The 27961-nt window shown below is 37.5% G+C and overlaps 1 protein-coding gene across 3 annotated transcripts in view; it reads right to left on the bottom strand.

Annotated features, from left to right (window-relative positions):
• CABCOCO1 (ciliary associated calcium binding coiled-coil 1) overlaps positions 1–27538 on the bottom strand; it is a 51670-nt gene extending 24132 nt beyond the window's left edge. Inside the window, exons 1-5 of one of the 3 annotated variants that reach the window (XM_075757535.1) lie at positions 27323–27538; positions 20667–20779; positions 17595–17764; positions 14345–14489; positions 9280–9352 (exon numbers count right to left, since the gene is read on the bottom strand). In XM_075757535.1, the coding sequence (XP_075613650.1) occupies positions 9280–9352; positions 14345–14489; positions 17595–17764; positions 20667–20779; positions 27323–27340 (519 nt within the window). In that variant the 5' untranslated portion in view covers positions 27341–27538. The remainder of the gene's footprint in view (positions 1–9279; positions 9353–14344; positions 14490–17594; positions 17765–20666; positions 20780–27322) is intronic. The other 2 variants (XM_075757536.1, XM_075757537.1) reach the window with 2 other exon arrangements.
• Between the last annotated feature and the right edge of the window lie 423 nt (positions 27539–27961).

Below are 27961 nucleotides of genomic sequence, written 5' to 3'. Positions count from 1 at the left end.
TGGTGCCTCATAATATTGTTGCGGTGTATTCGGACTCTCACGAAAGAATCAAGCACTATGTGTTGGATAAAGTCCACCCCTTTGCCAAATGTTTTCCCCATTTAAGCCCTAATAAAAACATTTCCAATGATTACACTGAACCTAAATGGTACTGAAGTCTTCCAAAAGTCTCGCAAGCTACCCAGAACAAATAATACAAACGTTGAAGAAAACAGTTGTTTTGTTAATATTCTATTTACACAGCTGGGATCTTAGGAATTTTATCCATCTGTATATTTAGTAAGCAAGGCAAATTAATTGTGAAGAACTACCATTCCCTAAGTAAAAAAAAAACAAACCAAAAACCCAGTAAAATTAAAAGAAGGCTCCCCCCAGTCTGTCTTCCTCCGCTCCATTCCAGATAGACACCCCTGTAACCATGAAGCACGAAGTAACTGGAGAGGATTCTTCACAGACAGATGTAATTTATAACAAAGACAGGAAAAGGCAACCCGAACTCAGAGCTTGCTGCCCTTCCTATAAAGTTCACCTCCTTACCAAGAAAAAGCAGAGAATAATTTGTTTGGTTTCTGTACTCAACTCCTTTTTCTTTTATTGTGAAAAGTTTCCATTGTCCTTTTATGTTTTGATTATTGAGTAAGTTTAAAGACTTGCCAAATAGCCCTAGATTGTTAACAGACCACCACTATTTAACTTTGAATGCTTTAACAAAATAAAGGCACAGTTCACATTAATATTCTATGCCCTCATTTTATTTATTATCTTTTCTTTGAAATTTAAACAATTTTCCTAGCTAAGGTTTACTACATGTAAGCCTAAGTAGCAATATAAGTTACCTCACATACCAACCAGACATCCTATAAAACTCAGCTTTCTAATTAGTAGCACCACATTTTGCTGAGCTTAGCATATTTATAGGAAATCAAAATAATATTTTATGAATTAAATATTCAAATACATCAGATTCAATGTTCAGTAAAAATATTTTATGTTGTATCTTATGACAAGTTGTAAAATTCAAGGTGAAATTAGAAAACATATAAACTTTCTGGTGCGTTTTAAAAAGGGATTTAAAAGGATTGCAAAACTTGTCTTATTTAAACTTTGAATACCTTTGTCCTCAACACCAAGTGAAAGGATAAAAAATTATAAAAATATATATTGATTATAAATCTTCACAGTAAAGAAATGCCATACTGTTTATTTATATGAATAAGGTCAGCATGTTATTCATAACATAAGGTCACAAGATGTATGAATTTGATACAGAAATATTCACCCATGAGGATAACATTCCCATGAAATATCACATCACTTGTCCATTCCACAGATACTGTTATGAATACAATTTAATCTTCAAGATGATGAAAAGCTGTAGACAAAGGGAGGGGGTACAAAAATAGTTCATGGATCTCTGCCTGCTCATTAACAAAAATGATGATGAAAATTTTGGAAATAGGGCAATTGCTCTGCAAACCAGTCTCCAGTAAGTCACACAGGACCAGCAAGGACCCAAATAGTACCTGCTGATAAACTATTAAAAAACCCAAACAAAACCCAAGCTAAATTTGAACCAGCAAAATATAAATGAAACACAGTACTTCCTTGAATGACTCCTTGATCTATGCTATGTTACATGGAAGAGTTTAACAAAAAATAGTATTGTTCTGCATTGGACATAACGCAATGGGATAATTAAAATAAAATGTTTCATTTTGGTTTTTGGCAGATTCCTTACAAACTTTATTCTTTATTCAGCCTAAAAAAATTAGGATGGAGTTAGCAGATTACTTTCTACCAACAAGCCAGCAGCAGCCTATCTGGTTCTCACCAGCTTACTTACAAAGCTCTTTTGACATGGTTTGCCACGCTGGCTGACCTAGCATTCTGCTTTCTGGATTTCTGGCTCCCCAAAAACATGCCTTACGAACAGCTGAGGGCAGATCGCAGACCCCAGAATCATGTGGGCCACGCTCTTGCAGAGCCAACTACACTGTATGGCGCCAGGATGGAGCTTGGGCTCTGAAACGGCCTTCAAGAAGTCTGCTTTGGAGTGAGGGAGTTTAAACAGAGACATGCGAGAATAGCAATTCTGTTGAAAGTGTTTATTTTTTCTTTTAAACTGGAATTAAATCAAACTGTAAAAATCTCGGAATCTTCTATGCAAAAAAAATTACTGATCTATACTCAGCTCCAATTACTTTGTTTTATGCTGGTCAAGCAAAACAAGAACTCCCAAAGGGCATCAACGAAGTAAGCTATTCAGGAATACTAGAAAAGTAAACCAAACTTCATATCCTAGTAGTCTACCTTCAAAGACTTTGCTTAACCACTTTAAAACTTCCCCAAGTCAATACCTTTCTGCCAATCTCATTGTCTTCCATTAAAATTTACGTACTGATAGATAAATATTTTTAAATGTGTGCTATAGTCTTTGGATACAGCACTTAGTCATTGGGATCGTACAACATTCTGATGACTAGCAGAAACACGCTGTCATTAATATACGGTCTGTCCTTCCAGTCAAAGCCTGCAGTTCCTAGTTGACTTGCATTCCAGCAAATAAATAAGCCATTACTGCTGTTATCAGAACTACGTACGTTTACACACACACGCATACAGAAATCAAATCACTCTCTAAATAAATAATTAAAAAACTCAGAGAGCACATCTGTGTATATATTAATTCCTGCACAGTTCCAGAAATGTTTTACTGCCAACAATTCCAGGTTTTTTCCCCTATCTCTCATTTAACATCACACAGTCAAAAAATGTGACGCTTTGTGAACTGCACAACTGCAATCAAAAGTTATGATGAGCTTCAAAATGTTTTTTGCTCTAGTGTCTTTAGCTTTTCATCTTCCAGGGTGCTGAGCAGTGTGACCCCAGTCACTTCTCAGTTTACCTCTGTGTATACAAATAGGTTCATTGAAACAAAAGTTCCCAAGTGCTTAAAAAGAGGCACTTGTTTACATGCTGGCTGGGTCAGAACCATAGTGCTCAGCATACTGAAGGCATAGCCTATGTCAGCTATTGAGCATTTTTCCTGCTTTAATTTTCGCTTTCATGAGTTCACACATGTTACTGAATTAAAAAGCAGGTTTGTTTTGTATTTGATGTTTCCTAAGAAAATATTTTTTTAAACATTTTGTCAATCATTCTCTAAAGGAACATTTGCAAAAGTACTCAGTACTCATTTATGAATTCCACTAACTCTCTGGAGTTTCAGGGCAGCACAGTTCAGCTACCCAAACTGAGGAATGTTAAAATAGCTGTAGAAGACCATCAGCATATGACCTACATGGAAGCATAACTGTTAAAGGTCAGAATATCCCACTACTGACAACTGAGTATACCAAAGACAGTCTTTGAAAAACAAGGGTGGTTTCTACTGTGCAAGATACGCTTAAAATATTTCAAGTAATAGTGCATACAATTCCAACAGACTCCACTTTTCATTCAGACTAATCACAAGGCCTTCAACATCCCTCTGGTTACAGCCATCACAAACTTCAAGATCAAAGGACTGAATATCATTGATTTTTGTCACAAAACCCACTGGTTCTCCAGCTGTTTGCTTCAGTAATCTGGTCTTGGGCACTACACACTTCTGTAACGGACATAAAAAAATTTCCCCTCAGACATCAAAAGACCAAGTACCAGTTTGCTAGTTTTAAACATTCATAATCGTAAAATAATGAACCTGCTCCTGATGCTGTAGTTTTGATCTTCATAGTAGTAAAAGCTTGAGGAACATGTTTTGAAGAAAAAATAAATAAGGACATGGAAATTAAAGAAAAATGGGATATAACACAACATTGGTTTATCAAAGATACAGGATGCCAGACTAACTTCATAGTTTATTTAGTAAGATAACCAATTTTCTAGACAAAAGAAATGTGAAAGACATGATCAATTCATGAGAGGGCAGGAATACAGATGGGACTGAATGACCTTGAAGAATACTCGCTCTTTTACTCAATGACAAATTGTAAGGTGACATTGTAGGGACATAATTTTTTTAAAACCTACTGTACACTGGGAGTACCTTAGCTGGAAAATGCAATGATAAAGGAGAACCAGAATAGCAGACCTGTGACGAGACAGCCACATGATACAGGTATGAACTGCGTGACTGATCTAGGACCTATCATGTAGGCTATTCCCAGTAGAGAACAAGAGAGCACTACTGATATCGTACAAGGCCTTGCTTTCATCTCAGCAACAATACTACGTGCAGTTTGGTCACTTATGTTCAAACACAACTGATTTAAAGTGGAACAATTATAGAAAAAGGCCAACAGGATGACTAGAGGCTGGTATGAATGTAAGAATGTATGCATCAAAAGCCTACCGTAAAGGCAAAGATTAGAGAAGGCTGGCTTTTCTCGTGTAGCTAAATGAAGGCTGACAATAAGATTGCTGTCTCTTAATATACTAGAAAAATAAACACTGGGGATGGAACAAGAACTAAAGGTCAACACTGGCACAAATTGGCACAAGGACAAACGCGTGTAAGCTTGCCATGGATACACTTAGGCTGAAAATTAGAAGTTTTATAGCCGTTACAGAAATCAGGCACCAGGGCAGCTTTCTAACTGGAATGACAAAGGCAAAAAAGTTAACTTTTTAAGCCGGAGCTTGACAAGTTTCTGAACAGGATTATATACATTTTCCTATGAGAAAGCGGCTCTAGAGCTGACAACTGCAGAGGTCCCTTCCAGTCCTATTCTTATTTCCTTCAAAGTAGTCTTGATGTCTTTGCCATGGTGATATTTACAAAACAAAGCTACAGAAAATCAACTCAGTGGTTTTTAAGTATTACAAATATTTGAAACCTTCAAGCTTTTAAAAGCATGCACTCCATTAGCTGGGGAATGAGTCTCTCTAGTGTGAACTGATATGCTTATGGAAATGTTCTGGTTTCATACATCTTTAAAATGCAGTTCTAAAGAAATCATTGAGCAAATTTGTTTAAATAATGATTGATTAACCAATCTAAATATGCAACACCTAATGAGGATTACATATCAAAGTGAAGTCCCAGACTTCAGGTCTTTTGCCATCAGAAAAAAAGCTTTATTAGCTTTCAAATAGTATGTTCTTACTATCCACCCCCTCAAATTCAAACACAGAAGGGATTTTGTTCAAACTCTCAAAAAAACCCAAAACCCAAAAAAACCACCCCAACCCACAATTGGATAAAGACCAGACATAGTCCGAAAGCTTAATGTTTCAGCAAGTAAGGAGTACATGGAAAGAAGGCATTAATGGAAACTGTTTTGGAACTCAAAGTACAGAGGATGATATCCAGTGACTGCTATAACACTGAATCTGCACTGCCATTAAACTTAATCTTCAATATTTTTATTGCAACCTGACCCACTATGACATCTCTAAAGAAAATTACATTGTACACTACTATTTCAAGAAGTCAAACTTAGCTAGTCATCTGGGCCATAAAATAGCAGATTACTCCATCAGGCTGGCTCAAGCAACTAGGAATAAAACTAGATTTACCAACCACATTATTTTTATTAGGAAATGTTTCAAAGCAGACATAATCCCAAAAGACCTTAGCCTCATTCCATCCAAAAATACACAACAGAGAGCAGCAAAAACATGAAATGCAGTATAAGGTACAATTTGTAAATGTGAGAAAAAAAACCAGGATGTGTTGTAATATATCATCCTATCACAGCAAAATAAATTAACTGAACATAGAAATAGAAAAGAATAAAAACTTCTACAAGATACATGTATTAACAATTTAAACCTTTGTTATAAGATCTGACATGCGTTAATAGGAATTGCTCCACTGAATCCCTGCACATCGAGATTTAGTCTGTACTCCTTTTGCTTTCTTTGAAATTGCAGGCTAATATAGGTGTATTAAATCACAGCTAGAGAGTAAAACCTCCAGAGCAGGCAAAAGAAAAAAAAAACAACCCAACAAACCAAGCAGTATCTTTAACAACAATATTCCTGAAGAACTCTGGTATGTTAGCACTACATGCATTTTATTTTGGATCACAGCCACAGAACAGCTAAAGCACTGCTTCTTCTGTAATCATTTTAAATGTGGGGAACTGCTCATAATAGTGACAGAAAAAAAGCAATGAATTTACTTGGCATTCTTAGCACTTCTCAGTAATTCCTTGTACTATCATGTTTTCTAACAGGTATTCATGCATACATAATATATAGGTCTTTGCAGATCTGGAATAAAGGAGAAGTAAGAGATTTGATAGCTGGAAAGGCAAATTTTAAATTTTAAATACTGCCAAAGTAGGTTAGATGTATGATATGTGTTTTATCATCTAACCAAGCATTCATGTCTTTCAGTTTTAACCTTTTCTTTTTTTCTTTCCTAGGTAATATGATCACCTCAGGCAATTTGGTTTAAAGGCTTTAGCCAACGTAAAAATATATTTAAATTAGCCAGGCATTTGTTACTACTTTTTTTTTTTTTTTACTTAAATACTGTCTGTATTTTACAAAGGTGGTTCTGTTATGCTAGTGGCATCAAACACAGAATATTAATCAGGCTGTGAAGCTTCACTAATTATGTGCCATATTTAAGTAACTTAAATTTTGTTAAGTGGTACGGTCACAGATATTGTATGCATAATCTGGGTTTTGAGTCATTTCCCTTTTCTTGTCTGATTTTATTCTATACAGGAAATGACAGGGTCATTTGGAAATAACTGCAGTGAAAGATCAAAAAGGAAACCTGATTGAGAACACTGTATAATTGCCTGTGCTAGAGAAAAAATAAAATCCAATGAGTTTACAATACATCGCTATAAAGAATTCTCTGGAAAACACATACTGTGGTTTCTCTAGAAGGATATCCATTACAACACTAAGTCCTGCTTTTAGTTGTTGTAGCTGCATCGCTTTTAAAAAAGCAGGTCTTCTCATTAGGCTGCTGGACTTTTATTCTGTAGGTAATATTTTTGGCACACGTGGAGCACAAATTTACTCACTGAGCTGAAGCAAGCCATTTCAGTCGAAGCAAATCATTTCCGTTGAAGCAAGTCATTTCACTGACTTGTCTCAACGTCTTCATTTGCAAAAGGAGATAATACTGTAATTAAGCTCTCAGAACACCATGGTTCTTGTTATTCGGGCAAATCTGGCCATTACAATTTACAGTCCCCCGTTCCAAAAGAACAGACTTTTATCACTGGAGCTAAAAGAAAACTTTTTAGATGTTAGTAGCGCTCAGCATCTAGCTGTGGGCTGTGGTGTGTCTACTCGGGCTTTTTTTTTTTTTTTTGGTAACACATTGATCTACAGCAGTCAGCCTTTCAGCACGGATTTACTGTCTACTTTCAGCATGCAGATTTCCCAGTCCATCTCCTGGCCCCTTCTGTTCCCTGAGCAGATGCACTGCAGAGCATGCGACTCCAGGTGTGCCCCTGCCACACACCAAACCGCATCTGCCCAACTAACTCGTCAGGGTTTGAGCTGTTCATCTAAGGGACGGCAAACATAGAAGGTAATGCTCTCCTTTATGGATAAGCATTGCTAAATATAACCAAGTTGTAGCAAAAGAACATGAAGTCTATGCTGGGTAAGCATATGCGTTTATTTTAACACATAAAGCGAGTGCAAATAATGCCATAAATTTCTATGCGTAGCTTCAATGCCTTAAACTGTTACTTATTGAAGAACAATGTATCACCCTATCAAAATAAACTCTACAGGAATACAAGTATTGATTTTCTTGGGCACTGCAGTGTGGTTGGACAGATTAAAGACTCTCTGCCATGGAACTCAGAATACAAACCAGATGGATTAAACTCAACTAGCGCATAGGTAAGAAATGGTCGTAAAAGAGTTAGGGCTAAAAATTGTTATGAAGGTTTTTGTGACTGTTATAATCGTAGATTGCACTTGTTCCTTTGATGGATCATGACTAAAGCAATTCACAGAAACACATTTCTGCCACTCCTTAGTGGAGGCGGTGCCTTCCGCAGAGGTGGTGCTCCCCAGCCCACAGACTGTGCAGAGCAACCACGCTTCCATGGCTGGGACAGCGCGTACTCACCTCAGCCATCCAGAAATGGGTTTCAAGAAAACACAAAAACATTTCTTTTAAGCTGGTCTACAACTGATAAGATACATTATCCAATTTTACACAAGAAATTATTTAATCAAAACATCATTAAAAATAATTTTACCAATTAGAAAGTGCTAACCAGCCATTGGTCTGATTAGCTAATATAAAAAACCAACCCTAACACAGTAACGCCGAAGTCCTGCTCTACTTATGTAATGATAGTTTGTCACTGATGTCATCATAGTCGGAATTTTAACCCACCTTACAAATGATGACAAAAATTTCCAAATATTTGTATCCATGTCAAGAAAAGTCATTTTTTATAATATGGCTATTTAAAAGCAACATGGGAAGAAATAATCCCACATCATTTACAGAGTCAAACCACCAGCTTAAAGTGTAAAGAAAATTTTCCAGTGCATTAACTTTAACTTCCCTGTGTACTGATAAGCTACAATATAAGTGCCATCAAAAAAATTCCACTGCCATGCCTCTCTGAGCAACCAGTTGTCTCCCAATATAAATTATAAATGTAAATACTTTTCACTGCATTGTAACATATATCCTCAAAACGCACAGTCAGGCTGAAGGAAGGTTTATTTGATGAACTGAATCTGTCCCTTTGATTAAAGGCCACATCCTGCATCAATGCATTTTCCTATGTATTTTTTCACATATAAGTTGGAATACGTGACAAAGTTTACAGTCAAGCCAATTCACTATTATTAACTGAATGCTTTCAAAATGCTGAATTTCTAGCTTGTTTCTTTATAGTCAGTATAATTAACTGTTGGCTACAGTAGAAACAAAACTCTGTACATACACACGCATAAATAAATATCAGGACTGTGGTCAGACTAGGCTTGGTACGTAACCTTTTCTGATTTTGATTGCTGATTTTAAAATAGAGTCAGACTCATGCATTGCTAATTCAAATTACATGCATCAACTTATAAAGACATACACGAAAGTATTCCTGATTTAACACAACTAACATCTTAACCAAGCAATAAATTTACACTTTTTTGAAATCCAAAATTAATTTTGAATATGAGGATCAAAACATCTAACTTGTATTCTTTAATCAGCCATTTTACGTTAGTAATGCAGTAGTGTTGACATGAAGTTGCTTTGAGCAATATAAAACATATGCCATGGTGCATTCATTAAATAACTCTGCATAATGAGTTCCATCTATATAAATGACTTACCTCGTTACTTATCACAAATTCTTCTCCAGGACTGTGGAAGAGGTATTCATATAGTTTATAGTGTTTAAATAAGCTGGAAAACAAGAGAATAGGGTACTATTACAGCTGTAAATCTTTGGAAAGGTAACAATATTAAAAATTCTGTTAAACTAAGAGTTACTCTCCAGCATGGTAATACTCCAAATTTTAAAAAGAAATGGTTGTTTAACTTTAGGTACAATATGCAGAATATTTAGTTTACAGGATTTACTACCAGATGGCCCTAGAAAATACAGTACGATACTTAAAAATACATCTACCTTGTCCGTATGAAATTGAACTCTGAGAAGACAAAGTTCTACTCTGAAAAAAGTAATTCCTGAAACACTTATCGCCAGGATACTTATGCCTTTAATATCAGCAATAGTAGACAAGAAGGAAACAAAGCCAAATCAGCTTTCAGATTCTGGGATGGGCTGCCAGTCCAGGGAGCAAGTTTGATCTTGGAACACCAAAACAATAAAGAATGGAAGCATTTATTCTCTCAAGGTCATGTTTCAAAGTCAGTGTAGCATTTCCTCAAAGAAAAACTAAAAAACTAGTTTGACACACTGGAGTTTTGTGTATTACAACAAAAGTAACTTTAAGCAGACTTTCTCAATGGCCTAAAATATTTATCTTCCTTAAAACATATACGGCTTTCCTTTTCACATGTTTTAAATAATTTTCCTTGTTCCCTTTCCTAATGATCAATGATATGTCATTTGTTTAATCAAAGGTTTGGTTTGTCACAGTCCATCTGTTACAATTACTTGCTCTCTTAAAATCATGATACAGAACTTCTGGCTTCTGTCATGTCATTTTGACATACGATTTAAAACACAGCTCTGTGATTTCATAGCAAGTCCAGGTTGAAGAATGATATCACGAGTTTATCACGCTCCTGCCTGAGGTACCCATGAAAGGTACAGCAGTATTTGCAGGGAACATCTGTAACTGGTTCCTGTGCTTTCTGGCTCAGGACAGGACACAGGTTCTTTTCTTAAGAGAGCCATCAACTGGGATGGCAATGCCTCTTTGCCTGGCACTTGCAAGGCCACATCTGGAATACTGAGGCCTGCTGTGAGGAGGGCTTTGGACTAGATGGCCTCCAGAAGTCCCTTCCAACCTCAGTTTTTTTCTATGGGTCTTTGAAAGTAACAACTACACCCAACATACACAATTACCCAGCTAATGCTAAAGACACTGCTACTAGCTGCAGGATATCGTGCAACTCCTATGACAACATGTTTACAATACCAGTGTCTGGCCACATAACCCAGCGCAGCCTGCTCTTTGAGACGTGGTGCTGCCCAAGGCTCTGAGAGAGCCAGCCCCGCAGGTGCCACCCCAGCTGGCCACCCCTGGTGCCGAGGGTTGCCTTGCACCCCGGCAGGGCCAGCAGAAGGGCTCGACCAGCCAGCTGTATGCAAAGGGAGAGGCTGCTGCGGAGGGACGCAGGTATCTGAAATACAATCCTGGCTCTGGGAGGTAATGGGGAAGGCAGCTATGGGAGTCCATGCTCGGTACACACTATTTTAGCTGACTGTCCTTCCCTGAATCACCACTAGTACTTACACGCTGCCACTGGCCACTGGCACAGCACCAGAGGTTCCCCGAAATACGGCAGACCAGGGACAATGTGCTCTAATTTCAGCAGTGCTGAAGTGCCAACTAATGTACAGCAGTGGTTCTTCCAGCCCACAAAAGCAGCTTGGAATGAGGAGAATAGAATGGTGGCATGGCCTGCCTCTCACACAACAGTACCTCTTCCAGCAGTTAGTCAAATGCATCTGCGAAACTTTCAAATACATTTTTACCCGAATGGGCGCAGACATTTTTGCACATGTGTACAGATGCATTCCTAATTTGGTGTGAAGCATTATGGCAGCCTCATTGAACATTTTGCTCTTTAAGTGCCATATAAAAGTTTTATTCTACAGTTAGATTTAATTCAGTCATTCAATTACCATTAGTTAAAAACCAAATTTGTTTACCAACTTACATAGGAAATTTGGCTACCATAAACTACAAGTTCCCTTCCCCCAAAGCACATAGGCAATTAATTAAGTTGTTACAATATTTGCCATTTCATTTGCAGTACATTTTTATTGCAGTACTTCACCAAAGAATTCCTGCCATGTTTCGGTGGAGATATAGGAATTATATTTAAGGACTTCACCTGGAAATGACTCACACCAATATATGAAAATATACGTGTCGCCTCACATGCACACCTATTATTTGGTAAAATTCTAACAGGGAGTATTTGAAAAAGACAAAAAATATTTTATGAACATCAGACACACAAGAAATAAGGTATACGTCTTTCAAACTGTACCAGTCGAACTTAACATTTCAAACTTTTCTCTTTTATTTATTCCAGTGCCTTGGAAAGGAGCCAGATTTACAGCACCTGAAAGTCAGCTCTTTCCCTTCCCCTCTAAATGTGTTATGATATTCTTTATAGACTATGTTACAGTTACAGATAATTTATAATAATCCCCAAAATATAAGTTATTACTTTGGGCATTTCTGAATTTTATTTATTTATTTTTAAACAGAACTCTGTTCAACCTGGTACCCTTAATCGCCTATCAAGGAAAGATTTCCTCCATTTAATGGTCTTTAAATCACATCACAAAAATTATACATCGGTATTTATTTTGAAACAACCACGTAGTTTTCTTTCTTCTACCAGGCATTATATAAAATGTTTTTTTGTTTGTATCTGTTGTGAACAATTAAAAAATTTCATACCAACATTTTTAGCAATTACACCAAAATAATTTTACTCATGCAAGTAAGATTGTTAAGAATAGACCCTCTTATGATGTCATACAAGAATCTGAAGGTGATTAACAATGACATATTTCCCTAGCTCCACTGTATCCTGAAAGCAAATGTCAAGAGCTATGTTGACGTGTGTTTGCCCAAGGAGACAAGATAAAAAGATGATAACTGTCACCTTCCACCAAACCTGAAGGTGTCATTATAGTTGCTGCACAGTTTGTGCCAATGTGGTTAAGCATTTGTCCCCATTTCCATTATAAATCCCCTGGGTTTATAGCTCATCTGTAAAAATGTGATCTGAACTAAACCATGTCATACTATCTTGAGTAGAAAAAAAAGCTATAGCCCTATCATTTAAAATTAAACAAAAAAAGTGAAGAACAAGAAAAAAAATGTTGAAGTAATACATTAATTTGAATTGTAATATAACTCAGACAACCTATTTCTGAGTTCACAAACTTCAAAATACACCCACATAAGAAGTGTGCTGATTCAGTTCTTATTTAGAAAAAAAATACTGAAATGACTGAAATAATGGGTTGTATAAACTGGACACCTGACACATTTCAGTCAATGTGTATGTATCCATGACCTTGCAACAGCACATACTTCTAATAAAATTGAGCAGTTTGAACATACAACCACATACTTGGTGGCCAAAATACCATTCTGCTGCAAAAGTCTCGCTGTTTGATTGTATTCCCACCCAATTAATAATTCTGTGGTAGTAGAATGGAGCATCTAATCTCTTGGATGAAATTCTTGCAACTGTGAAGGAATTACTTCATGGACAAGATATCTTTCAATGGATAATTTACACAACAGCTATAGACAGGCTATTTGGAAAGAAAATTTGTTCCAAATAAATATACAAAAGGCACAGACAGGAAGGGAGAGGTAAAAGAATTTGAGTGAGACATCTCAAATGCCAAGTTTCCTTTTAATTTAGGGCTAGTACTTGGCAGGACAGTGGTTTGCCTTGACTACAGAAATGTGAGATTTAAAGAGATGTTCTCATTTCATATGGGAAAAACCTGATTTTTTTTATATTTTCCATGAAAAAGAAACAAAAGAAAAAAGAGAGAACAGGAGAAAGAGACAAACTTTATAGCCCAATTGTAAGAGAAATCACCTGTGAAGGTTTTAAATCCCCAGTCTGAAGCTGAGTACCCTAAACTGGAAGGCTATCAGCTGTCCTAGTATTTTTGTCTGTCTGCAAGAGGAAATACTTTCCTGCATCCAAGAAAATACTCTGAAAAAAACTCTTTGATGTGTTAAACTTTTCCTACCTAGCAAAAGAACAGTCAGAAAATTCCCAACAATTCTATGTATGGATCAGTATGACCTTACCCACTTTTTATGCCCATTTGCCACAAAATCTCTCCCTCTAACTACCACTCAGGTCAGAAAACAGGCTGAAAGGTACCAATGTAGCACAGTGTATGAGCATATGTTACAATAGTACCTTTTCCATTTTCCAGCTCCTTGCCCCTGACACCCATGGGTGATAGCAGAGGCTGAGAACCATTCTGTCCATCAGGTACCGGAAACAATGGTAAATTAGTATGGTCAACTATGGCATCTCAGTGTAGAAAGGTCTGTATACATTTACATGGTGAGGTCTGATTGGCTGCTATCAGACCCTTAATTTTTTTCTCAGATAAATAATTGAATTACTACTGTTTGTATCTTTCTGTGTCTCTGTTTAAAAGCTGAGAATTGTCACAAAGCCTTTTCACCTAGATACTGAACTTTTGCTAACTTTGAAATGCAACATTTTTATGACTCATATATTTAATTCTGTAAAGTACGTAACTTTAAACCACTTAAGTCCACTACAGCTGTCAAGGTCAGACAAATACTCAAAGTTATAGACAAAACCTAGGATGTTGTTCAACTGGAATCTAAAAGTAGAATGTTTTAAAAGCAAACCAAGAATATTCTCTATATACCACTCTCCCTTTTTCCTTTTATCACCCAAAACAAAACCCATAAGGAAGCTTTTCAGCATAATCTTACATTGTGATAAACTTCCAGTCTAAATTTATTTCCTGGGCTTTGACATCTGAGGCCAAATCTTTACTGGAACTTGCATATTCTCTCTTCTTTTTAATGTTTTAAAGTTTGAGGTGTGCAGTATGTTGGCACAGTATGCACGTTACCAATTAAAAAACTTCAACTTATTTTATCAGTCAATTTCCCACTGTGTTAAATTACTCAAATAAGAAATAATGGATCTTATAGCAATAAATACCTGATATTTAAGTAATCGATGATTGCTTTGGCTTCCTCAATGCTGAAGAAATTCAGGTCACCGCTTCCTTCTGAATCAGTTTCTCCTATTCCAGCCATTGCTCTTCCAAGTTCTTTTAAATTATCTCCTAAGGTCATATGTTTGTCTGCAAAGTAATCCCCAGGAACAAAAACTAAGTATAAACGTGACAGGGTGGGGGGGTTTGGCTAATTTTAAGACTTTGTGTAGTTTAAGCAGCCATGAGCCATGTAGAATCTTAAAAAGCAAGAACAGTCAAACATTTTTGTCTGTTGCCATTATTCTTATCAATAAAATGTACATTAAAATTCCATCACAAAATCATCGATCCACCTTCATAATGTAAGGATCACAATAATGGCTGCTTAAGATACTACAGCTTGGCCTCTTATGTAGGCATAAACGCAGACAGAATAGTATGTAAATTTGAGATGCGTAGTATGTTTATCTTAACACCAAAGTTACTGTTGGTTTGTGTATTGTAAAAGATTGTTCTTCTGACCATGCACCTTGTAACATAAACCTTTAATACAGGAACAGATATTAAAAAGGGTAACCAATTGGTTTTAAGTGCTTACAGTCATAATTGATTAAGCATGAATATGCATACTACTCCGCATGTATCATCAAACTTGGAGACATTTTTGCGCACACACACCCCAAATAGATAATTACTTTACATTTTTACCCTGGAAATCAAAACCAAATGCCAGAACAGCTTTGAATTAAAATTTGAATTGGTTTTGTTAACTGTCTTGACAAAGAGGAAAATCTGAAATATATGTGTTCACTGAACCTTTAAAAAGAAAGGATTCATCTTTCTGATTTGCGTACAGGGTGTACCATCATTAGAACTGTGGTGGAGTTTAAAAAAGTTTTGAACACAATTTACTACTTCTTTTCAAGTCTTAAAAAATCTAGAGTAGAAAATGGGGAAATATCCACCAGTGGTGAAATAGATTTATTTTCCTTATTGTTTTAATTCTCTACTGATCTGCTCCTTGGTTCTTTGTACAGAAAACAAATTAAAAAACTTACAAGATTCTGGGCTTTATAGTTTTGCCCTTTAGTGGTACAGCAATCAAAACCCGGAAAATTTCACCTCAGTTTTCAGTAACAGAGGCAGCACAATATAAATAACCATAATGGAAGAAGCAAGAAAGAAATACAGAGAATGTGGAGGAAATAGAATAGAAGCCATGGGAAATGAGAAAGAGTAATAGAACCAGAAATATCACAGTTAGTAGGGAAGTGAAGCCACATAACAAGATCATGAGAGGTCACAACACACAGGCCCAGGTCTGTCGCCGGCTTGTCCAAATTTTCTATCATCTCCTCTGCACAACTGATTTTCAGCCTCAACTACCTCTCTCAGGAAGGCTCTCACAGAACTTCTGTGAGGTAAGGAGCACTTTACCCTCAATGTATAGAAGATTAACTAAATCATGTAAGTAATTCATCCTGGCTCCAAATCAACCAAAGTCTTCGCTTTCCAAACCTCCATTTTCCTCTCTCCTTTACCAGCCTTAAATGAGTTTCCACTACCCTCCTTCTCTAAATCCATCTTCCTGCTCTGTGCTATTCTTGCTATTATGGTCAAACCAGCTTAACTCTCCAGGCCACTTGGGTCCAGTGTAGGGAAGGGAAAGGAAATGGTCATTAATATAGAAGACACTAGCATTTTGCTCTTAGTTGAAATGTTTGGTCTTGGAACTTGCACCAGCTGAGAACGGTAATTACAAGGAAATTCATCTCAGCTCTGGGCTACAGCATACTTTACAAGATGGATTATTCGGGAAACTTAGCTATGAAAAAATAAGAAGTCTCCTGTAAGCATTTACAAACTGCATTTTCTTTCCCTAAAAGCTATGTATCTTAGCCAAATCCAAATGGATTTTTACAGGACAGCAAAAAACAAATTCATATCACTTGCTCGCCAAACCTTATGTCTTTACTTCAAAGCATTAGGGTATTAGAGCTGTTAAAAAAAAAGGCACAAAATAATATTTTTTTTTTTCCACAGCCTCTGTCTGGAAGCCCATTGAACTGTTTTAGTTGTAATTTCATATATAAAAATTAATCAGAGGCAGACACTGCCATGGAAAATTTCAGCTTAAAGAGTTAAAGTTTGGCAAAGCTTTCTGCAACTAAGATCACATTCCTGAAAAACGTCAGTCAGCTTTAATAATCGGTTGTGCTACCAGTCTGTCTAGTACACATGCATTACATACAGTCTCATAAAACTAATTTCTGACATGTTTCCATTCTTCTCCATTGTTGTATTAATATAGTTAGCATATGTTAAGATACTTTCTCATTGGAAACAGGAAGGACAACTGGAATTCCAATGATCATAAAGCACGTACATATTCTGTCAAAATTCCAAGTCAGAAAGGCCCTTGAATTAAATTACAATGAAAGAGTATAATAACTATTATAAGCTTGATTTTAAATATTCATCTTATCTTTGAATAGAGCTGCTGAGTCCTTTTGCTCTTCCTCTGGGATGGACTTTTCTCGACATAATCACCTTCAAAGTGAATGTTAAGTAAGCATTGTGATCTCTGAAAAATGGGGTTTAGAGGATGCTGCTAACCATTTTTTTTCTGGCTATTTTGTTCCCACTAGACCCAAGCTACATGCTTTGTTGCAAATTTCCTCATAGCCACAGGAGCCACAGTCCTTTCATAGTCATTTTTCATCTTTGGCAGTGATGCCAGTTTACTTCTCTCACCAGTCTTTAGTTAACCGATATATTTTGTGCCAGAAAGTTGACCTCCAAGGATAAAATAAATGTAATTCACCTGCTGTAATGCTACAGGATGTACTGAATATCTCAAACAGCAAAGAAATATGCTCAAGGCCACCGTGAGTCAGTCACTGAGACAGCTGGAATTGGAATTTAGGAGCTCCTTGCTCTCACTCTACTGTAATTACTATTTATTTTACCATAGCAAAGATGAGGTCTTTTCAGGACCTGGCCCTTTTGTACCACATACGGTACAAAGAATGAGGGATATTCTGCTACAAAGACTACAGTTCTCTCTAACAAAAGTTTAATGTCTGCCAATAGGAATTATTTTCAGGTACAAGGTACAACATGCCAACATTCAAGAGGAAAAGAAATCATTTTACAATTACTTGTAATTAAATATCACTTTATTAAAATGACTGGAAAACATTCTTGCCTTCCACTTCAGATATTTATTTTACAGTGTTTAATTATACTTACCACTGAGGTTCTCCAACAGGAAATTTAATAGATCCATGAATCCTGAGAGCTGTATAAGACTGAAGTTCATTTCTTTAGCCCACCAAAATCCTGCAGTATAATAATCTAGCAAAATAGCTTCTTTCAAAGAAGTCTTTAACTGTTTAAAATTCAGAAATTCTTCCAGCTTTCTAGAAGAAATTGCAGAGTAAAATAATGAAATTAAAAAATAAATTGCAGATTCCAGAGTTTAACTCAGTCTGCTTGTCATTGTATCTATAATATTTACTAATATTTTATATATGTGTGTATATATTTTCCTGGAACCTAGCTACATCAATTTCTAGATATGAACATTTATGACCAGATGACATATCAACTGAAAAAAGTAAACAAACACCTACAGGTTTCAACAGACACTATTTAAATGTTAAGATATGATTAATGAAATAACAAAAGTAAGAGAATTACAAATAACAAAGAGAAATACACTGAAAATCCCAGAGAAAAATCAGTGTTTGTTCAGGAAGGGGTTTGTAGGATGAAAGGGAACAATTAGTTTCCACTTTCTGCTACCACTCTTTCACTCTGATTGAGATAGTTTTATAGTACTAAAAAGATCTTGCTTCCCTTTCAAGATTATTTTTCATGTAGCCTCTGAAGAAAAATTACATTTGAAAATTAATGTAAATATTATAATATAAAATTACTGAAAGTACCTAAAATATTTAGAAGTTTAAATTCCACTTTCAAAATGGTCAAGGCATTTAAGAAGAGCCTCATCCTATTTTACTGGCACACTGTGGAAATTTTTCCACCTTAACTTGAAAAATTAATGAAAAAATGCACTCACTTGTAGGAGACCATGCTGTTGCTGACACTTTCATGTCTACTCTATCCAAACATAGAATTAGTTATGTCTTTTATAATAATTGCGTGCATTTTTCCATAAGAAGGGAGGGGATCAGGGCTAGGGACTTCAGTTTGCAGTTCTTCTAGTATAACTTCAGCCACATTTCAGGTAGTTAAGTTTTACATTAAAGCAGTCCTTAGCTGCTTAACTACACCTGATGATACAGGTGCCAGTTGTGATCACAGTTTCTAGTTCCCTGTAAGAGAGCAAAATCTTTTTTTTTCTTTTTTTTTACCCCCCCTGCTTCTTATTCCTTCCTAAGAAGGAAGGGCATTAATCTCAGACCTACTGATAGGCAATTATTAGGGTTTTCACCAAGCCAGTAGAGATACACTGTCAAGTAAGATGAGTTTCTTTTTTTTTTTTTAATTAAAGGCTCAATAGCTAACAAAGTAAAGCATATAATCCAATCAGTTTTGTTTAAAACATGTATTCCTTTGTTCTGCATGACAAATTTGTATGGCTGCACACATGCAAGTCAGTTAAAAACACTTAACTGTGTACTGAAATAGAAGTGGAACGTGGCCAGCTGAACTTTCCAAGGTTTGAAACAGTCCATATCCTCTCTTTCTGAAGCTTCTGCCAACTCTGTGTTTTCATAATCAGAGCTTCTCAGGGATTTAGATTTTCTCTGATGCTGCTAACAATGCCAGTACTCATCTTTTCAATATTCTGTAAGGCACGTCACTGACAACAGTATCTATAAATGATTGGGAAATGACGGGGCATTTAGATTTTCCTAGTTACCCTGATTACTATTTCTTCCTTCATGGAAGCTGGTCAAGTCCTATGGAGTCGGACAGCAGTATAAAACTCCATGATAGATGGGCATGCAGGACATCAAAATTCTCATACTGAATCAGATCCATTCTGATTTGCTAACCTTAGCTGTGGCCTTCAAACTGATCTTGTGTATAGATGTGATGCGCTATGGTAAACTAACAAAATTTCAATGCTGCTGCTAAACTGCTTAGAGTACATAAAATACCCTATAACTATTCTCTTTTCAGTCAGATGCAGTATATACATTATGTTCCACTTGTACAGGATATATATATAAAAATACATGTTATCAGCTGAGACTAAGAAGAAATGTATGATCTTTCAATGCTTTTCTTTTTAATCTTGATGAGAAAGTTTCACAATAAATTGCATCATTAAGCACGTTTTAGTCCCCAGTGAGTTGCATGCTTCAGTCTCCTCTAAAATAAGAGGCCTATGGTGCAAGAGAAAATGGTAAATGAAAGAAATTTTTTTTTATTATTTGATGGGAACAAATTTTCTTTCCAGTTTTCTTAAACAAACAAAAACGGAAAGAACTTTTTTTTCCCCTCAGAACAGTGACAAATAGGAAAAACAGAATATATTTCAGGAATAATATTTTCATCTCTATTAAATGGTTTACCTATTCAGAAGGACAAAGTTGGATTTTTTATTTCCCCTCCCCCAAAAGTAGTCCAGGGGACCAGCCCTTTGACTTTCAACTCACTAAGAATTTGCTAGTGGACACAAGGGCTCCTAAATAACTTGAGTACTTCTGAAAAAATCCCATCCTTAAAATATAAGCCTAGAGTCTCAGGTTGAACTGGCCTCCTAAATGTAGCTGCTGTTATGGACTAATAACAAGGGAGAGTGTTGCTACAGGAAAGACAAGATGAGCTTACGTCAGAAGTCTTTGGCTGCCTCCTCTTTCCCCAGTGCACCATAATGGCTACCTACTAATACCTTCCTAAGCTTTCCATCCCTGTCTGAACTTTTAAAACCTTTCTGATTTTTCAATAACTCATGTTACAGTACAGAATTTTAAATGTTTTAGGAAAAAAAGTTACCCAGTGAGACTTCTTAAAAAAAGCTCAGTATTGGCCTGTTCCTATTTACACGTTAGTATTTCATTTACAGCATATTTAATACTATTGTACACTCACAAACCATATCAATGTGAAATATTGGGGGAAAAATAAGGAGTCAAAGAAAAATCAAGAGATACAAGAAATACAGTAAAACAAGGTGGATCCGAGATCAACAGTATGTCTTCCCATCTTTCACGAATCATATTAAATATCACTGATTTAACAATTAAAGACTAATGACATAATCATCACAAAAGAAATCTAACAAATAGTCTATAGTTTTTATTTCATTGTTATATTGGTTCTAGCATTGTTATCCTTGCCACTTACTTTTGAACTCCTTCTACATCTTGTTCTGACAAAGCAGTAATTTGGGAAAGAGGAAGAAATGTCCGATTAATAATCTTCTTTCCACCTTTGGCATCCTGATCTTGGTCTTCTTCCTACACACACATATGTATATAGGAATATAATTTTAAACGGTTTATTTTATCATGCCAGTAACTTATCTAAATAACATTTTTATTTTGAGGAGGTATGCAAGGGATTAATTCAACAAATGCCAAAAATGTAACACAGCTATAATTTTATGGCAGCAACACAATACCCTAACACATTTTCACTAGAGGAAAACTAGGCAGATACAGGGAAAATAGTATTTTTATCTTAAATTCATGTGGGAACATAGTGACATATTATGTGCAGCACAAGATTAAATTAACTTGCAAGTAAAAACAAGAGAAATATAAAGGTGCAAAAAAATATCCATGAATCTAGATTTGACCAACATGATATTAGACTGCACAGTAATTAAATTTTAAAATCAGTTTCTGCTTAAGGTATTATGAGTACACATACATATTACCATGCTATTTGCTCTCCGCTCTGTACTTGATTGCATTTTCAAATTTACTGTCGACACTGACTCCATCTCTAACCAAAAAAAGAGTCCAAGATATTTGCTGCAACACAATGATACACATACAAGGATCCGACACTACTGTTTCAGGGAAGGCAGTTCCTTATAGGAAATACAAGGATGTGCATGTTATAGGGGATAAGAAACTGAGCATGAACCAACAATGCAAGAGTCTTACAAAAAATAGGAACATTTGATGCTATTTTGTAGTTATACAACAGCACAGGACAGTACAAGGAAAAATATTTCCTTATGAAGGTGATTAGAACAGGTTACCCAGAAAAGTGCAAGAATCCCCATCCTTACAGGTTTCAAGATCAAACCAAGACAACGTCCTGGTCTGCACTCTGTGCTGGCCCAGCTCTGACCAGGCAGTTGAACCAGCTCATGTCCCAAAATTTCCTTCCAGCCTCATCACTGTGACACTAACTGGCCTGACCTGCTTCTGCACCAGGACACAAAAAAGTCTGAGTAAAACCTGATCTTAATTTACTCATAGCAAGTACACTTCTGCATCTGTGGGACTTGGGCTTTAGAGAAGTGCAGCAAGGCAAAGCTTGCAGAATAATGTTTCTAGCTCACCTAGAAAGAGAGAAGTGGAAGATTTCCTAACAGGAGCTGATTTTGGAGCCTGAACAGCATTGTTCTGGGCTACTAACTAACCGTAGCATTGGCCAAGGAGAGCCCCCAAATAAAGCTACACTGCTCCCCCTGCTGCTGCCGAACTGCAAGAAAAACTCTGGGACTGGCTGAATTACAACATTCGAGACTGATGAAACAGGACTGAGAGCAACAAAGAACATTTAGTGCACAAACAAGGTTTTTTCTCTCAAATTAATTATTAAAATACTTTCACATGTACTTTAACGTGAAAAATTTTTGCTCCCAACTGTAAAGTTAGTCTCAGATACAATGTCTCATCAGAACAACAGGAACAAAGTAAACAAAGGCTTCCTTCAGATAGGAGCATGACATCAGTTTGCTTTTTTTTTTAACTAGCAATAATTCATGCCATATAAAAAGAAGCACTCCTATAGTCAGGTATAATTGAAGTTGCATACCACAGCTAGGAAATAAAAAATTAAAAATTAATAGCTCGATGTGCTAATATTATACAATTATTGAAAAATATTTTTGAATAATTAGGAAAAATATGAATGCTTTCCTGAAGTAACCAGTGGTGTTACAAGCCTGTTGAACAAGCGATTATTTAGAAGTAGTGAGAACTGAATTAAAAGAATAACTGATATTGATGTTTTTGAAACTGAATTAACAAACTCATCTCTTTCTCTTAGGATGTCCAATACATAGGATACTTTACTATGTCTGTTTGCACCATTATATAAATGGCATATTACCAGTCAGTTAACACCTTACTGACCATGCTTCTTTATAAGGCAAAACGTTAATAATTTACAGCTATCACCCCAGATAGACTTTATTAGCATAGCACAAAGAATTTAGCACTGTATCAGAAAGAAAAGCTAAAGAAAGTTCAAGGCATAGTAGTTGTGTTCTCATCAAGCTATCTTCCAGCTTCTCCTCTGTGGTTACAAGCCAGGTGTGAGTAAGAGCGAAGCACACTCTCAACCACCTGCACAACACTCCATCATTCAAGATCACAGCAGCAGCCCTATAAATAGAGGTGCACCAAAAGTCTTTTTTTTTCCTCCCATTGCTTAGGTTTCATACTCTAAGGAGCAGGTTATTAGGCAAAAAGTTGAACATTCTGGAAAGCAACTTTTTACCTGAACTCTCAAGAATCTTACCCAAACTAATTCCTCACTGTTTCTTGAAAGGTATAAGGCAACATCCATCATGTCAGAAAAAAACTTGTCCAAAAAGGAATTTTTTCCTGCCTCCAGTACACACCCGGTTTACTACAGTAAGAAGCTTTCTAACCCACATTGTATTGACAAGCCCAGCACACTTAACATGCTGATGCTAAGGCTCATCTCATTCTCTGAATTACAAACAGCAAGAAAGACTTCTGGGAAAATTTGCTGAGGTCTTAGTATGTAGTGTTGTGTTCTAGCAATATATAAGCTACATAAGATTACAAAAATTAATTTAAAAATAACTCCAGGTGCCTTGCACTGTCACCTATAATCTCTTTCAACACATTTAAAGGTCCTCTAGCATTAGAAATATATTCTTTAACCAACTGAAGATTGCAGTTTAAACTTAAGAGACATTCAAGCTGTTGTAACTCAGTAGTGCAGATAGGGCTCTGTAATCTGCACGTCAAAATCTGACAGTTTACATGGCAAGGTGAACGCTTCCTATTCCACCATTTCATCACCTAGCATCTGTAACGGTGCTCCCCATAGCTACACCCCCCTAATCAGTGCATTGCTATCATTGTTACTGCTCATAAGGATGGATTTGTGGCACCACTGTCTGCTACCACATCTGCGGGCATCAGAAAATAAGAAATACAGTACCAAATGACCGGTGAGTAACTATGGGAGAGAAAGTACATAATTTAGAAAATTAATTTTTTGAATTATCAATGTTTCTGTAATTAAAAAAAAAGTAGCAAAAGTCCATGAATCATTTGAATGATCTCATATTTGTGGAAAGTTTCTGTTTGGGTAGAACCTATACACACACATGACTAAAAGTTTATAATTCTTTTGATTGAATACTGGTTTGTCTTTTGATTGCTGTCTTTAACCAGCATTGAAAATTCAAAGCGAAGTTATTTTATATATATGTTCACTGATGTCAAAGAATTTACCATTCATTTTACTGTTAACTGTAGTGACTGACTGAGATCATCTAAGGTGAGTTAATTCTGGTAACACTATCCTCATGCGTTGGGGAAAAAAATCCCAAACCAATCCTATCAATATACACTCCTAGCAGTAGACTTAACTCTACTTAAATACAGACTACTACTAGATAATTATTTGTTGCTGTTTTATTTTCCTTCAAAGAACTTTTAGACATTCTGAATGTGTAATATGTTTCTGGCTGTTCAATACATCACTTTGGGAACCCTCACCAACAGCATCAAATCAAAATACCAAATCAGATATTCTAAAGCAAAAGAACAAGATCTTCCTTGAATTTCTCAGCCAATGGTTACAAACCACCATGAAGCAGAAAATATTAGCAGAAGAGCGATGCAGTTATACAGCAAATTGCAAAAATACCTTTGTGTTTGGGGGGTGGGGAAGAGCCCTCTCTCAAAAACCCAAACCTCAAGTGAGTCATCCCCGGCTAGAAAAAATACCCCACTATCTGCAGTTTTGGTGAGAGCCTTTCCAGAGTGGCAAAACCTGGAAACACAACAGTGGAAATTAGCGCCGGTGTTCCTGAAGGAAAATAAGCTTCTCCTTTGGGATGAGCCCTCCGCAGTGGCTGAAGATGTTACTTCATTTGCCCTTGTTCAAGAATACACCACCATGCCCTACAAAATCATGACTTTCAAAAATATACTCACAAAGGAACAGCTTGCCAGCTCTCTTAAGTTACAGCAAACACCCGAAGTGCAAGGAACCCGAGATCCTCCTGGCCTCACTCCGTCAGGGAAATTAGACTGGACTAAACTCTGCTGCCACAGCGAGACAGTTTCCAGTACCTGAGCTAGTTCATTTAAAGCTAGTTCAGCTACCTCTGTCTGAGCGATACTGCTGACAGCAGTACAGATGTACCCTGAAAGAGTGTTGTGTATCAGTTACAACTTTAATGAATGAAAAAAACCCAAACAACCCACCCCACACCAGCAACACAGACTGTTATTTGTATTATTATATGCATTTTGTTATCAAGCTGTCAAATACTTCAGCGGAAGCAGAAAATCTTGAAGCTGTCTACATAAATAGTTAAGACAGAAACAGAAATGCATTCGCTGTTCCTGTTTGTTTTAAAAAGGCCCCGCTTGTCCGCTCCCACAATGGGAAGTTAAAATCAATAGTTGCTATTTTTAGTCATAATATTTCTTTTGTTGTCAAACAAATAAGGAAATAAAAATAGTAATGCTAATTTCAACTACATTCGAAAGAGAAACATGCAGATATGTCAAATGCAAAAGACAAAACCTACATGGAAGGAAAGCTTTTGGAGGACCATTATAAACAACAGACACTGATAGTGTCCTTTTAATAACAAAATATTTCAAAAATTTGCCAGTCCAAACGTCAAGATTTATGGATGACCGAATGTATTATGACATTAAACGTTACTGATGTTTTCACAGCTGCAGACTACTTATTGGAAAAAATGTTGTTAAAAATAAAGCAGCAGCAAGACTTGCTAAGATCAGGATTCAGATTTTCTAATATGCTTTCTAGTGAAAGTAATTACAAGTCAAATCAAAAGGAATTGTCTCAAGATCTAAGAAACAATATAATAAAAATAGTGACAGAATACAGTATCTATCTATAGATAGTGACAGAATCTACATATAGAACATGCAAAGCTAGCTTCAGCCAAAACTGGAGACTAAATAATTTATTTTAAAACCCACACAATTCCACAGAGTTTACAATAAAAACAAACAATAAAGGATAGCAGGAGATATCACAAAGGTAAGCTATTGTCTGTAGAACAAACCAATACATAAGGAATAGAAAACACATGAAAAATGTTCACTGAATTCCCCTAAAAATTTCTTTTGTGAAGCCACGAAGTAAAAACGACAAAAAATTCAGTGGTACATTTCAAGTGGATGTACAATATACTTTTGACAGCCTGTCGTTTCTCATACAGTACACCTTGTATCCTTTTACTATGATCTAACTGACTGCATTACCCTAGTGTTATGCTGCTCCAACTGCCAAAATATTTACAGTGAACGTTAACAGAATACTGTGAAAGACGCATATATTTTTCATAAAGCATTTAGAATATGTAATAATACATTTTACATAGAAGAGGATTTATTTATTTAAGGAAACCTAAACGTTAAGCTTTTGTGCCGACAATGGCTAGGGTAGCTTTGTGCCAACAGATGCAGCCATCACACTGGCCAAAAGCGGTTAATCACTTCCACAACAGTCACAGTAACTCCTCGGCCATCTAAGACAACAAAGTAGTTCAACCGGAAGAAAATTGTCATAGTAGCTACAACTACATAGACAGGCTTGAGGGAGAAATTCTGAGCTGATGCAACACCTCATACGTTCCTGGAAGGAATAGCTTGTATTCTTAAATTTCTCTTGACGTGCAGCACGAGATGAGTTGCCTGACTATCAGAAATCACACCTCTGTTAACCAAGTCAAAAATTGCAATGCAAAAAAAGAAAAAACAAACAAAACAAGAAAAAAAGAGGAGACCAAAGACAAGGGAAAAAAGCAAATATTATGGAAAATAATGTGGATTTATGAAATTCTCTAGAGTAATCTGGCTACCTAAAGCAACGAAAAGTGAGAAATACAATTGTCATATTGCTGAGAGCAAGGTGTGAGCTTGCTTCCATCTCCTCAAAGCTCTTTGAAGCCAAACCCTACACCCTTCCCTCAACCATCAAAAATTAAGAGGTTCCTGCCACCACGAATGACCCAAGAAATCGCCATACACTCAACAACCAGAGTCCGTGACCGACTGAAGCCCAGTGAGTGCGGTGGGAGGTGTGGACGGCGGGCAAGGAGCTGACTGGCCGCACTTCAGCGGCGAGGCGGGTTAGGTGAGGTGAGGTGAGGTGAGGTGAGGTGAGGTAAGGCGAGGCCAGGGGCCAGCCGAGGCCTCTGCCCGTTTCTGGGGAGGAATTGCCCCGCCGGAGCAGGCGGGCGTCTCCTTTAATTTCTCTTGGGAACGAAGGTGACACAGGTACGTATACTCACGCTGCCTTTTTAACACCCCACCCTTTTACCGTCTCTGAAACTTAACAAAGACATTTAACGTTAATTATTAAAACAAAAAAGAACGGGTGTGAAGGCGGCGGGGCGCGAAGCACCGCTGCCCCAGCCCTACCCCGCAGCACGTCGCCTCGGCGGCGCCAGCGCCGCGGCCCCTCACGCCGCCCCCCCCGGTCCCGCGGGGCGAGCCACCGCCGGTGGAACGAACGGGGAGCGATCCGAAGCCCGGGCGCGCCGGCACAACGGCGGCCGAAGGCAGTACCTGCCCCGGCGCCGCCATGTCGCCCGCGGCTCGGCGTCGCCGTCTCCCAGGGAACGAGGGCAGAGCCCGGACGGTTGGCGGGGCGCGGAGCTCCTCCCCTCGGGACGCGGTCGCCTGCCCTCACCGTGGCTGGGCGCCATCTTGCCTCGCCGGGGTAGTCGCTTCGGTGCGCCGTCAGGGCGGGCTGTGGAGGGTCTTTCCCGGTTGTCACAGCGGTGATGGCTCGGGAGCGGGGGGGTGGCGGGCCTCTCCGGCAGATTCCTTGAGAGTAGTCCAGCATTGTCCATGGGACCTGGGGCAGGCAGGGCCAGGGTGAGCTGCCTTTGCAGCCCCTGCCCAGGACGCAGCTTACGGGTCCCTTGGGTGCGCAGTGGGGTGCCACCCGGGAAGGGGCCTGCATGAGGAGGGATCCGTCTGCCTGAGGGCTCCACCTAATCCTCTCAGTTCTTTGCAGTGCATCCAGGCGGTCTCTGTCGCACTGGTGAACTGCACAGTTCACAGAGCAAACACCACGGGTGGCACAGGAGCGTAAGGACATGGCATACCTAAAAATGGCACCATGGAGTCTGTGAGAAGACCAGTCCTGGCAAAAAGGTGTCAGAGGAGGTCTGAAGCACTTGCATCCTGAGGGCCCTGCTG

This window comes from Balearica regulorum, chromosome 7 (assembly GCF_011004875.1).
Source record: "Balearica regulorum gibbericeps isolate bBalReg1 chromosome 7, bBalReg1.pri, whole genome shotgun sequence".
Taxonomy (NCBI): Eukaryota; Metazoa; Chordata; class Aves; order Gruiformes; family Gruidae; genus Balearica; species Balearica regulorum.
The sequence above is the reverse complement of the archived record's forward strand: the minus strand, read 5'-3'. Positions and strand labels throughout refer to the sequence as shown.